The sequence below is a fragment of the Eptatretus burgeri genome, chromosome 13 (assembly GCF_056783735.1).
Source record: "Eptatretus burgeri isolate ZD-2024b chromosome 13, Ebu_testis_v1, whole genome shotgun sequence".
NCBI lineage: Eukaryota > Metazoa > Chordata > Myxini > Myxiniformes > Myxinidae > Eptatretus > Eptatretus burgeri.
Window position 1 is genome coordinate 83,408,849 of NC_140973.1, and position 13,236 is coordinate 83,422,084.

The 13,236-nt window shown below is 47.4% G+C and overlaps 1 protein-coding gene across 4 annotated transcripts in view; it reads left to right on the forward strand.

Moving 5' to 3' along the window:
* Positions 1-13,236, forward strand: part of LOC147014927 (ras association domain-containing protein 1-like) — a 65,203-nt gene that overhangs the window by 43,292 nt on the left and 8,675 nt on the right. For 2 of the 4 annotated variants that reach the window (XM_085853421.1, XM_085853422.1), the window contains exon 2: positions 7,252-7,344. In XM_085853421.1, the coding sequence (XP_085709547.1) occupies positions 7,330-7,344 (15 nt within the window). In that variant the 5' untranslated portion in view covers positions 7,252-7,329. Of the gene's footprint in view, positions 1-2,865; positions 3,273-7,251; positions 7,345-13,236 lie in introns of those variants that run through there. The other 2 variants (XM_085853423.1, XM_085853420.1) reach the window with 2 other exon arrangements.

Genomic DNA, 13,236 nt, shown 5'->3' on the forward strand with positions numbered 1-13,236 from the left:
TGGTGTGTTTATGTGGTGATGTATTGTTGATGTGTTGTTGATGTGTTGTTGGTGTGGTGTTGATGTGTTGTTGGTGTGGTGTTGATGTGTTGTTGGTGTGGTGCAGGCATGATGGGCTGAATGGCCTGCACCTGTGTAATTTCCTTGTGTTTGCTCGTGTGTTACCTATACACCATTTTGTGACACCAGATCACGTATCGATACGTTTAATACAAATATATTCATGTTAATAATTATTAACCTCCGCCATCTTCGAAGATGGATGGAGGTTACTGTTTTCACCCCTTTCTGTTTGTTTGTTTGTTTGTTTGTTTGTGAACAGTATTGCGGAAAAACTCCTTGACGGATTTCGACGAAACTTGGTGGGGGGGTTAGGTATGGTCCAAGGATCATGCCATTAAATTTTGGACTTGGTGCTTGTAGCGGACTTGGACTTAACAAGTCCGCTTGTAGCGGACTTACCGCTTGGAGCGGACTAACCCTAACAGCCCCCCCACCCCGCAAAGAAAATTTTTTTTTTTTGCATTTCTACATGTTTTAAGTGATTTCTAACCCCCCCCCCAAAAAAATTGTTACCCCCCCAAAAAAGTTTTTTTTTGCATTTCTACATGTTTTAAGTGATTTCCAACCCCCCCCCCAAAAAAAAATTGGTACACCCCCCCCCCCCAAAAAAGGGAAAAAAATTTTTTTTGCATTTCTACATGTTTTAAGTGATTTCCAACCCCCCCCCAAAAAAAAATTGTTACCCCCCACCCAAAAAAAGAAAAATTTTTTTTTTGCATTTTTACATGTTTTAAGTGATTTCCAACCCCCCTCGCAAAAAAATTGTTACCCCCCCCAAAAAAAGGATTTTTTTTGCATTTCTACATGTTTTAAGTGATTTCCAACCCCCCCCCCCAAAAAAAAATTGTTACCCCCACCCCAAAAAAAAGAAATAATTTTTTTTGCATTTTTACATGTTTTAAGTGATTTCCAACCCCCCCCCCCCCAAAAAAAAAATGTTGGAGAAAAGAACTATAACTGTCAGCACTGTTGACATATTTCATGAATAAAATATAAGGTTCACTTGAGTGACCCAGCAGTATTGGCGGCGGAGGTTTTGCACTCTCCCGAGTGCTCCCCCTCCAGTTAACCTCCGCCATCGAAGATCGGAGGTTACTGTTTTCACCCCTTTCTGTTTGTTTGTTTGTTTGTTTGTGAACAGTATTGCGGAAAAACTCCTTGACGGATTTCGACGAAACTTGGTGGGGGGATTAGGTATGGTCCAAGGACCATGCCATTAGATTTTGGACTCGGTCCAAAATCCAATATGGCCGCTATGGCGGCCATTTTTAAAAAATATTTGAATTTTTTTTTTTTGCATTTCTACATGTTTTAAGTTATTTCCAAGCCCCCCCCCCAAAAAAAAATGTTGGAGAAAAGAACTATAATTCTGTCAGCACTGTTGACATCATATTTAATGAATAGGATATCACGTTCACTTCAGTGACCCAGCAGTATTGGCGGCGGAGGTTTTGCACTCTACCGAGTGCTCCCCCTCTAGTTAATAAATGAATTACAATCTGGATATCCAGCGAGTTTGTATTTCCAGGAGAAGTGGAATTTGTAATGTTTGGATCCAAATATCTGATCTGATGTCCCATTTGATGATGATGTGGGTATGAACCTTTGTGGACTGGAATCTCGACCAGCCAGGGCTGTCAAGACACGAGGTTCACGTCCCACCATCAGACAGTCGCACCGCTGAGTTGCACACAATTCAATTGTCTGGATGTGTGAAGGAACCTTGACTTTCTTGCGATGTGCTGAGCGAGTTGTGATGCATTTTTCATCACGTGCACAATCACAAACTACCCTGGGTTCTCACAATCCTGAGCGTGCACATCTTTTGAAATGTGAGCACCTTTGTTGCGTAACTACCTGACAGAGGTGAACAAAGCAGATGCACGTGATTTATTTATATATTATTCAGATGTAGCCTGTGGCTGCTGGTTGCATCATTTCTGGGTTGCGGCTGTGCCGCCAATGCGGTGCCCCTTGTTACCAGTTCGCTGGTACTCATTTTGCCGACCTCAGAAGGATGACAGGCCGAGTCAGCCCACCTGTTGCTAATTCAATGACAGATGTTTGAACTCAAGACTCTAAGATCTTAAGCCAGGCACCCTAACCGTTTAGCGGATACGTGCCGATATACGTGATGAAGTTGTGCCATTTCGACAGCGATTTGGTTGCATACCTGATAACTCAGGTGTGGGCCTGGAACATCCAGAGGGAATTTGACCAGGATCCATGCGATGTTACATCCAGAGGGAATTTGACCAGGATCCACACGATGTTACATCCAGAGGGAATTTGATGAGGATCCACGCGATGTTACATCCAGAGGGAATTTGACCAGGATCCACGCGATGTTACATCCAGAGGGAATTTGACCAGGATCCACGTGATGTTACATCCAGAAGGAATTTGACCAGGATCCATGCGATGTTACATCCAGAGGGAATTTGACCAGGATCCACGCGATGTTACATCCAGAGGGAATTTGACCAGGATCCATGCGATGTTACATCCAGAGGGAATTTGACCAGGATGCACGCGATGTTACATCCAGAGGGAATTTGACCAGGATCCACACGATGTTCTATCCAGAGGGAATTTGACCAGGATCCACGCGATGTTACATCCAGAGGGAATTTGACCAGGATCCACGCGATGTTACATCCAGAGGGAATTTGACCAGGATCCACACGATGTTCTATCCAGAGGGAATTTGACCAGGATCCACGCGATGTTGCATCCAGAGGGAATTTGACCAGGATCCACACGATGTTACATTTATAGGGGAACATGCCAGATGTGATCTTACTTACCGCATCTACTTCTGGAGGAGAACAAGCTCTACCGTAATCTGCTGCGGCAACAGGTGGTAAATTTTAGTCGTGCATCCCATTCCGTCAGAAATTGGTTTCAGGATTCTCCGGTTTGCAATTGTCCCGTGCAGACGTGGATTCGGTGCTGCGAAGCTGCACATGCACGGACCGAGTGCAGCATGCCATTGGACGCCGCCGGGCGTCCTTCATGATCTGAGCTGAATGATAATCTAGCATGAGAAGAACCTCCCACGCCTGGTTCATCCAGTGATCCGTGGACCATCTCGAGATGGAGCTCCCGAGGGCAAGCCTGTGAGCCCTGTGCGCTTGGCCGGGTCTTGGCCTCTCCTGTGCAGGTGCGCTGGAGACCTTCAAGGGGCTGCTGTGTGGGGACAATGTGCGGTAAGTTGGGGTCACTCGTGTTCGCCATGATGGATGACGGCGAGTGCTGCAGTGTGTGTAATTCAATGAAACTGCAGCACTCGTCGTCACTCATATCCCGCAGGAGAGGTTGATCATCGACCTTTGGTGTGCGTCGTGCCGTACGTTCCGTACGTTCGTGCTCAGTTTCCTACAACGCCTGGAGATGTGGAGTTATCCGCACGTTGCGTGCAACCGTGTGACGATGGTTCGATGATCGTGCGACGGATTGCGTGGAAAGGCCATGATCAGGTCGCCTTGCGATTCCATAAACACACGATGAATCCCATCTTGATGGATACGTGCTGACCTTTGGGGGGGACCTACTGACCCCAAATTATTTATTCTTTGCTGGAACTGATGTGCTTCTAAAATCGTCTCTGATGTAAAAATCAAAGAAGTTTAAGGAACACAACGACCTTGTGCAACTTGTACTCCTCAATGTCAACACAGGAGACCTGGTTCACCATCGCCATTCTGTGAAATTGCTCGCTCCTTGTCAAATTCCTTGTCAAAACAGCTTGGATTTTACGTAGCACGGGTTCTTGAATGAGAGCGACTCAAATCATCCGGTGGAATGAAGAACGAGTCATGCTGGTTATGCTGTGGTGCACCGAAGCTGCTGTGACCTGGGTACACACGAATCGTCACACGCACTCAAACATCACACAATTATTTAATTCACCATGCAGTACACACATTTTAACCCTTTCCACCCGATCCACGTGCTTGGCTCTCGTGGCCACTCTTGCCCATCACCCGTACCAATTCCCCGACTCACCTGCATACCGACAGCAGGTGAGCATGGTGAGTCCTGACAATGGGGAGAGGTAAATTTAACAACAATACAATCACCACCGGGGAACACGATCAATACAAATACAAGCGCATGAGGCCGAGCGCACAATGTGGCCTATATGACCAAACAATGGGGCCTTTATGGCCAAACAATGGGGACTTTACCAGCGCACAAAGGGTGCTTGCTTGAGTGCTTAAACCGCTTGATAACACACCACACCCCTGGTCACCTTGGGTGATACACGAAGTACTCTGGCATGACGTTGAACAATTGCAAAGTGACAGATGACTGCCTTTTCTTCCCCCTCCAGACTCTGCTTTCCCATTTATATGCACTCAAAGCTAGAACATTCATGAAAGCACTCCCTCTACAAACTACTCGTGATTACTAAAGATGAAATCGACAGGACGTTGAGGAATGGTGATCGTCATGGGAAGCAAGGACAAGGTGACGTTTTGGCCGTTCATCCTTTGTTGGAGCAAAAGAAGATGCAAATTGACATCAACCTTCCCTGGCAAGACCAGTTCTTCATTCTACTCGTAATTACGAGATGGTTCGATATCTGAAAGGACCCAGAAATTTCCTGAATTCGCGAAGGAAATATTATGATGCCACTTGTCTGGCTTTCCCAAATTTAGGCTTGCATTCTGCCTTGGCATGTAGTCATCAAGCCAACAACCTGATCTGTAACTCCAGCAAATAAATCCTCATAATCAGCTAACACTGTCACCTCTGGGCGACGATGCAACTTGAGTCACTTGATCTTTGCCCAGTTCAACTTCAGCTGTACAAGTCCATTCCTGCTCAATAAACTGGGGCTGCAAGTAACCACTATTCACAATCATTGTTGTTGACCTCGATGTCTCTCTGATAACAGCCTCCATGACTAAGGGGGACTGTTTCACCAGTGAACGTCTTCATAGTACGGAAGGAACGAAGAAATGGTGGTCTATTTTCCAGAGAATCATACACCTTCTGATTGACGACAGAGCATGATGACCCCGTATCTATCTCCATGTCAACCTTGGTCCCTTCAATGCCAACTGCGCACGTTAAAAGCTCCAGAACTAGATGTGTGGTAGTGTATCGTACACCACGTTAACACATACTGAGGAGTGATCCCCTAACCTGCATATCTCAGACTCTAGTGCGGCCACGTCCATTTATGAATCCAGACCATTTTGGTTGTCACTCCCTGACTATTGGAGTCTGGCTTCGAAGCACGTCGTCTCACGGCATGACCCATTTTACCGCTACGAAGAGAAGATTCAGTCCTGAATCGGCAACTGTTCAGGGAATGCTTCCCACCACACGTCGAACAGATGACGTTCTCCGATGGAAGAAATGACAACATTTGGACTGAACGAAACAATTGGTTCCCCCAGAAGCCTCACGAATCACAGCGGTTCCCCTTTTAGCTGACTGGTAACCCAATGCTTTTTCAACTGCCATCTTTAATGTAACTCTATCAGTTTCCAACAGCTTCTTCTGAAGACTTTCATTACTGACCCAAAATACGAAGTGGTCCCTAACGGACTCGTCAAGCATCGACCTGTACTCAATGTTCACCTGCCTCCCACAGTCCTGCCAGGAACAAACTGATGGACTGCTGCGGTTTTTGCAAGCAACCCCTCAACTTGAACCGTGCAAGGGGTTTAGGAGGCTTCTGTGAAAATGCTTTTCAACTATCATCTTAACCTCTTCAAAGCCGACTTCTCCTGATTTCCTGCGTGCACATACCAACCGCATGACAGCACACATTTCCGCTCCCGTGCCCAATCGCACCCGGAGCCGATACGGCGCACACCGTGCATGACCGTGCAGACCGCAACCCCCTGGTTGACCGATACGGCGCACACTGTGCATGAGCGTGCAGACCACAACCCTCTGGTCAACTGATACGGCGCACACTGGGCATGACCGTACAGACCACAACTCCCTGGTCGACAGATATGGCACACACCATGCATGACCATACAGACCACAACCCCCTGGTCGACCGATACGGCACACACCGTGCATGACCGTACAGACCACAACTCCCTGGTCGACCGATACGGCACACACCGTGCATGACCGTACAGACCACAACCCCCAGGTCGACCATCTGGTATGTTAGACCCCCCCCCATCCCTTATTGTGTGGGCTTCTCTTATGTTTTTTTTTGATCCTGAGATTTCACAATGTCATTGCATTTCACAAGGATCTCATGATATTTATCGGACATATCGTAGGGACAACGTTTTAGTGGTTGTGCTTGTTTTGACATGATATTCCGAGTCACTGCTGATTGGCCAGGTGTTGCATTACTTAGCCGAGCGGCCTATTTATTACTAACTTGACTTTATTATTGTTTTTATTACTAGCAAACTAACATAGACTACACAGCCTTGGGCATCAGTCACACGGACAACTTTCAATACAGACCAATGTACACTTTTGTGAACATTTCCTGCGGTTATCAAGTTACACCTCTTCCATTAAACGAAACGATGAGAGCTCAGGCCTGTGCACGACATATTCTGTCCCTGAGTGAATGCGATAAGTTATCCGTTTAAGCCGTCGTGGTTACAAGGACACATTTGTTTTATTGATAGTTATTTACCACGGTGCGTGATTTCCGCTTTGTGGTCATGTTCTTCTTCTTACACCTCCACCCCCCTCCTCGATTTTCTTGTAATAAACCCTTTCCGGTTAATAAGAACGTGTGTGTGGTCATCGGAGCGAGCTCCACGGCACATCGTAAATTGGCTTATGGACCTATGATACGGGCAGATTGTGTTCGCATCGAGCGCCCCCGTTAGCTGTTCGCGGACACGCTCGCTCGGCCAAACTTGTTAGGCGCATGAGCCGCGGTCGTGCGTTTTTAAACACCGATTCATGCCAAATTAGACCGGTGGACGACAGAACATTTTGGAGCCTTACCAGTTGGCTGAGTGGCCGTAAGATTAAGGCCCACAAAGTAAAATCTGAGTTTAAGATGCCTATACACGAAGATAGTTGAACACGATTAGTCGATTCGATAATTTCTCTCGGCCTAATGAGTTTCCCCACAATATACAAGACGGGTTTGGGGACACGGCATGGCAGTGGAGTGTTTTTGCAAATAGAGGATGTAACTTTGTGATTATAAAATGTGCAGTAACTCCTTTGCTCTTCCAGATTTTTCCAGGCAAGGGAGAACTGACACCAGACATTGTCCGGTGAACGTGAGCACGAAACCCAACGAATGTAAAAGGCATGCCAAGGACAATGGTGAGAAGGTGGGGTGGCATTCCATGAAGGTCTTGTGAAACTTTCCGATGGTAAACGTCCGGTTCGCTTTTATAATTTCACAATTTTTTTTTTGAATGACAAGGTGTGTGACAAGCTGCTTTATGACTGTGATCATCACACAGCAAACGATTATTCATGTGCACACATTGGAGGAACAAAAATGAAACTGATAACTAGACATAATTCGACTTAGTGACGTCGACAGATACGCCTCTGTCCACATTGTCTTTGCTTACTCCAAATTTGACCTAAAACTTCAAGACCATTTCAACTCGATATCTAAATCCAAAGATGTGTATCATGGTTTAGTTCAAATCCTACAGCCAATGGTTCCATATTTACAGGAGTTTTGATGTGACTTCTGCTCCTTGACCTTTTAGTAACAAATAATTTCATCATGGATGGATGCACTCACTGATGCACATTTGTACATACGTGCACCAAGTTTGATTTAAAGCCCTTCAGCTGTTCTCAAGTATCATATATTTACTTGACATGACCTTAGACCTCTTGATGCTGAAATCTAATCGGTTCATCTTGGCATCACAATATATACTGTCGCGTCGACGGCTCGACTAACGTTGAACTCGTCCCGGCGGGAGGTTAAAGTCCCACGATGTCTCGAGCGGCTCAACTCCTGAGGAGATGTTCCGAATTAATGGCGGACAACGTGCGCCCGTGTCGTGAGGAGAGACACGAGAAACCTTAAAGAAATCGAAAGAAACTAAGGTGCGTCACTCCGGACTCGGTCACAGACGGGAAGGGAACAAACACCGGGGGACTCAGCTCTGGGGCAAACAATTTCCAGCACCTGTAATACACGCCATGGTGCACCTACCTAACCTGCCATGGCCTGCGTACACATTCATCATCATATATCACAAAAACAAAACAATTATATAATTTAAAAATATACATCACATTTTAACCCTTTCCACCAATCCACATGGTGGACCCTCATGGCCACTCTTTCCCATCACCCAACCAATTCCCCAACTCACCTGCATACCACCAATTGCAAAGCATGGCGAGTCCTGACAATGGCGAGAGGTAAACTGAACAAACCAAATCCAATCACGACTGGGGAATACGTTCAATCCCAGCAGCGCCCACTGCAGCCATTCTTCCCGTTCTAAATTGCACCCAGGGCTCTCTTCCCAAGCCGAGAGCCCATAAATCATGGTGGACCATCTGTGGAAGGTGATTGCGAAAGGATCAGAGAGGCCCGCAACACTCCATAACGTTCCACAGATGCTTCAGTAGTCCAGTGGGCTGTACACATACCCGATCCATGCGCATCGACCCGCATCCATAGATCAGCACACATGGCAGGTCGCCACAGGCTGGCTGTCTCAGAGCCTCAGGGAGAGGCTTCCAGGCCGCATACCCGGGCAGTCACCTGATCAGGCCCTTAATGGCCACCCTTTGGTGCCGCCACCAAAGCGCGATCCGCAACACCTCCCCTAGTGGTTCTCATGGCACACGATGACCGGTGGGTGCCCAGAAGGAGCTACCTCAGACCCCCAGAGGTCTCAACCCCCTCCAGGGTCCAGCGACTCCACTGGCCCAAGCAGCAGACCAGGTTATTTGAACATGAGGGCCAATGGCGTCTGGACCGGTTGCAGAATCGGGGTTGAGGTTTGACAGCAAGCTCTCCACCTTGTCAGAAGAAAAGGACACAGAATCCATGAACAACTGGGTACGACTGGGTAAGGTAAATTTCTGATTCTGTGGACCTTTAAGAACCTCAAGACCTGTTAAACCTTTACACCCTCAGAAAATCGAAAAAGAAATCCCCCCTAAAATTCTTTTTGATAACCCTTTCTGTACACCATTCACGTCACAAGTTGCAATGACGAATCGAAACCGATATCCCAAAGTAAAACTGAAACTACCGATCTACGGCAAACCATCGAATCGAATGGGAAAGCAGAATGAAATGTTGTGAGAAATACCAAATGGAAATTTCCAAAAAGCAAAGCTATCGGGAGTATAGAGAAAGGTGGGTTGGGGCTGAAGAAGCAACGTGGAGAGGGATAGGCGCCTGGAGGTGGTCGGTTGGAATGGAAAGAACTCCGGTGATCATCGGTCAGGCGAGAGGCTCAAAAAGTGCTGAAATCCGCTTCCCAGCTGAGCTTTCATCAACATCACCCTCACTCCCAAGCAGTACAAGCATGGATTGGAAATCACAGCTGGTGGAATGGCACAAGGTTGCCAATGTTACCGGTACCACCCACTGCGATATCTGCTCACTGAATATTTAGGCTGAATTCCCGTTTCTACCACCACGTCATTTGAGGTGAGACATCTGCAAACGTGTCAGAGATGAGTACCCTGCTAGTCTGTACTATAAAAGGAGCGGTATGTGTGTGCGCGTCCCACCGATTGGTTCGCCAATTCGCCTGACCCCACCCACAATTTATCAACTACGGCCGCCATATTGGTAATTCCTGCTATGCAAAGTCGAAGATATCTTCGCACGTGTCATATGCACAATCACCATACCCTCCCAATAAGTTTCCCCTTACGTGTAAAATGACCAAAGCAACAGTTAAAAGGATTTTCAGCCGATGGGCATCACAGGTCTTGTGAAGATCGGCCTGTGATCAAGGTTGCGGTCTGTTGTATTCTCTCGAGCAAGGCTTTCACTGTGGATGTGAGGCAGGTCCTTGTTATTATTTATGACTATTTTCTCTTAAACTACCACATTACCCATTGACCAAAGACCATAAAACCCATGTCATGATAAAGGTCGTTGTTGAAGACTTCCAGCAATCTCTTGACATTGTGAAAGAAAGCATCTACCATTATTTACTTTTTATGATGTGAATACTGCATATGCGTCAGTAAGAATATTGTTGCGGAAATGGCCCCTAGTATGTTATTAATTGTAGGATTAGCCCAGATTCCCCCTTAAATGCATGTTTAGCCAGGTTGTACGGTAATTGGACGTTACATGTGTGTCGGGAGGTGTAGCAGGCTGTTCATTGTTCATACAGTGGTGTGCCGAGAGGTGGTTTTCTTCTTCTTCCTTCCCCTCTCCGAACTGGCCCCTCCCAGTGCTCTGAGAGTGTCGGCAGCCGATTGGTGGAGGGCAGCTGCAATCTCGAGCGATGGACCAATCACGGGTCCCCGGGGGGAGTGTCCAGGAGAGCAAGCGCCGGAAAGGCGGGGGTGGATCTGCCTGTGCGGAGTCGTGCGATCGGCGGTAGGAGGAACTGCATGAGGGTTTTTGCGATCGGCTCTCATAAAAAGGCCGCCCCAAAAGGCAAGAGGAACTGGATGAGGTCAGTCTGCCTTCTGCTAGAGAGAAACGACGAGTGGGAGTCGCGATCGGCTGTGTAAGGGATGGCTGTGTCTGTCTGCGATCTGCTTCGTGAGGAGGCAGGAGGAACTGCGTGAGGGGAGTCGGCGATCGACTTTTATGAGGAGGTCCTCGACAGGTTCATCCGGAGTCCAGTGACGGAGCCTCTGACTGTCCCTACTCACGGCACGGCTCGACACGTCTTGTAATCCCGTCGATCCGCCTGCGGAGCCCAACACCCCAATTTGTCCTGATCTGGTGAGCAGGCCAGGCCTGGATTTGTATGCTGGACCTTTTGAAAAGCCAGCTGGAGCACACCATGGATCTTCCACTCTTGTGCTGTCGACCTTACGGGGGCTGAACGCGCTGAGGCTGTGTGCGTGGGCGGTGCGACAAAAGGACGACGCCGCCATTTTTCCACGCGGCGTGTTTGAGCTTGGGCGCTCAAATCCGTTGACATCGGCTTGTCACGAGCCGCATTCGTGCCTTTGACACTTTTCCCCTTGTCCATGAGGCATCACCAAGTACTCTGTGTCTTGTCTGCATGTTGTCTAAGGTTTATCTCGCCAGGGTTCCCTTCGAAACCCGTATCCGTAGCTTCCTAGTTAAGAGCTGGTTATAGATTAATTATAACTTTCGTGAATGTTTTGCTTGTGTCGTGTTCCCAATAAATCTGGTTGATTCATATGAAAGTTGCTGCATTGAGTTTATTTGTGTCGTGCTGAGGAACAATTGTTCGATTTGTATTTAAAACCAAAATGGTTACGGACTGGCAGACTTCGCTCGGTCTCTGACAAACCCAGTCTGTAACCGGGGTCTATTTCCCCAACTGGCAAGGCACAGGTGTATTTTGGTATCGTGATCTGAGGCGCGTAACCCGAGACCTGTGCCGAGCCAGCCGGCGTTATAACCCCGGAGACGGCGGTGCTGATAAGTGACGCTGAATCTTCAACATTTGGCTGCCAAGAGTCGGGTGCGAATCCCGCCACCACCGAATCCTTAACAATATTAGTTTTGAATCGTTTATTGGCACAATGAGCCTGCTCATGGTCACTTGAGAGTTGTCATGCCACGGGTTTTCTGTATATCTTGCGGGATTGTGAGTTGGACAGGCGACCATGACGGGTTTCTGTGAATTCGGTGATAGCATGATAGGGGGAGGGAAAAGCGTTAAATATTCGGCTGTTTTGATGCAGGAATGGCTGTTTGCTTTTATGAGCAGGAGGAAGGTGAGAATGGGAGCACAAAGTTGGTGTTGGGAAGGAAGTAAAGATTGGGGGGGGAGGGTTTGAGGACTGTTGTTGGAAAGAGGGGGTTGAGGTGCGCTGGGGGTTTGAAAGCTTAAAGCAGGTAAGGGATTGATGCTTTAGTGTGGGGAGGGGGAGTTTGAGGTTATTGGGGTGCGGGAGGGGGGGAGGGTAGGGGGAGATTGAAGAGTTGTCAGAATTGCATGTGTAAGTTTACTCACAGTAAACATACGTGTAGTACCCCTGGGAACTCACCTGGTAGTGCCTGGATAAGATAACCAAGCAACCACTGGTGGGCATGGATGACCCACAAAATATATAATGGAGAAGAAAGTGAACACCTATGGATTTTTCTTTTAATGCCATGAACAAATCTTGATACATCATGGGTGATAAAGGTTGTGCTCGAGTTTCATCGAAATTGTGTGTTGTTTCTGAAAAGAAAGCAAATACCTCTTTAGGGGGGGGAGTCAACCCCCCCCCCACCATGGGATCCTGAGATCCAGATTTTTTTTCATGCCGTGAACTATCTTTGGTACATCACGGGTGATGAAGGTTGTGGTCAACCTTCATCAGAATAGTGGGGAAGCTTAGCTAAATATAGCATAACAATTGTGCATTTTGTGAGGAAAGCACCAAATTTGGCACACTAGTAGCCTATCATATTATGAACAGATTTGGATATTGGGCCACCTCAACATTTTTGATGGCAGTGGAAAATGGCTGCCACAGCCATCAGCGGCTGAATTTGAGATAGCCCAATATCCAAATCTGTTCATAATATGATAGGCTACTAGTGTGCCAAATTTGGTGCTTTCCTCACAAAATGCACAACTGTTATGCTAAGTTGCCCCACGAGTGGGGCAAGTTAGCTAAATATAGCATAACGATTGTGCATTTTGTGAGGAAAGCACCAAATTTGGCATACCAGTAGCCTAACATATTGTTACGGCTGTGGAAATTCGCAGAACACCATATAGGTCCTTAGTTCAGTTTTGCCGATAAGTCCGTGTTCAGTTAGATTTCCCCACCGTTGTTTAATGGGAATTATTCGTGTCACCCAGGCTGTGATCTTTGAGTTAGCCGTTTTTCTTTACTATCGTTATTTTGGACCAACCACAACACCAGCCACCAACCACCTTCTCCACCACGCCACAACGCCAATCACCTTCTCCACGCCACCCACCAGCCACCACGTCAACCACCAACCACCCTCTCCACCCCGCCGTCATAACGACATCTCCCCACCATCTCCTAAACCGCATCTCCCCCACCCGAATAACATCGCGTCACCTTCATCTCCGCAAACGCCGCCATCTT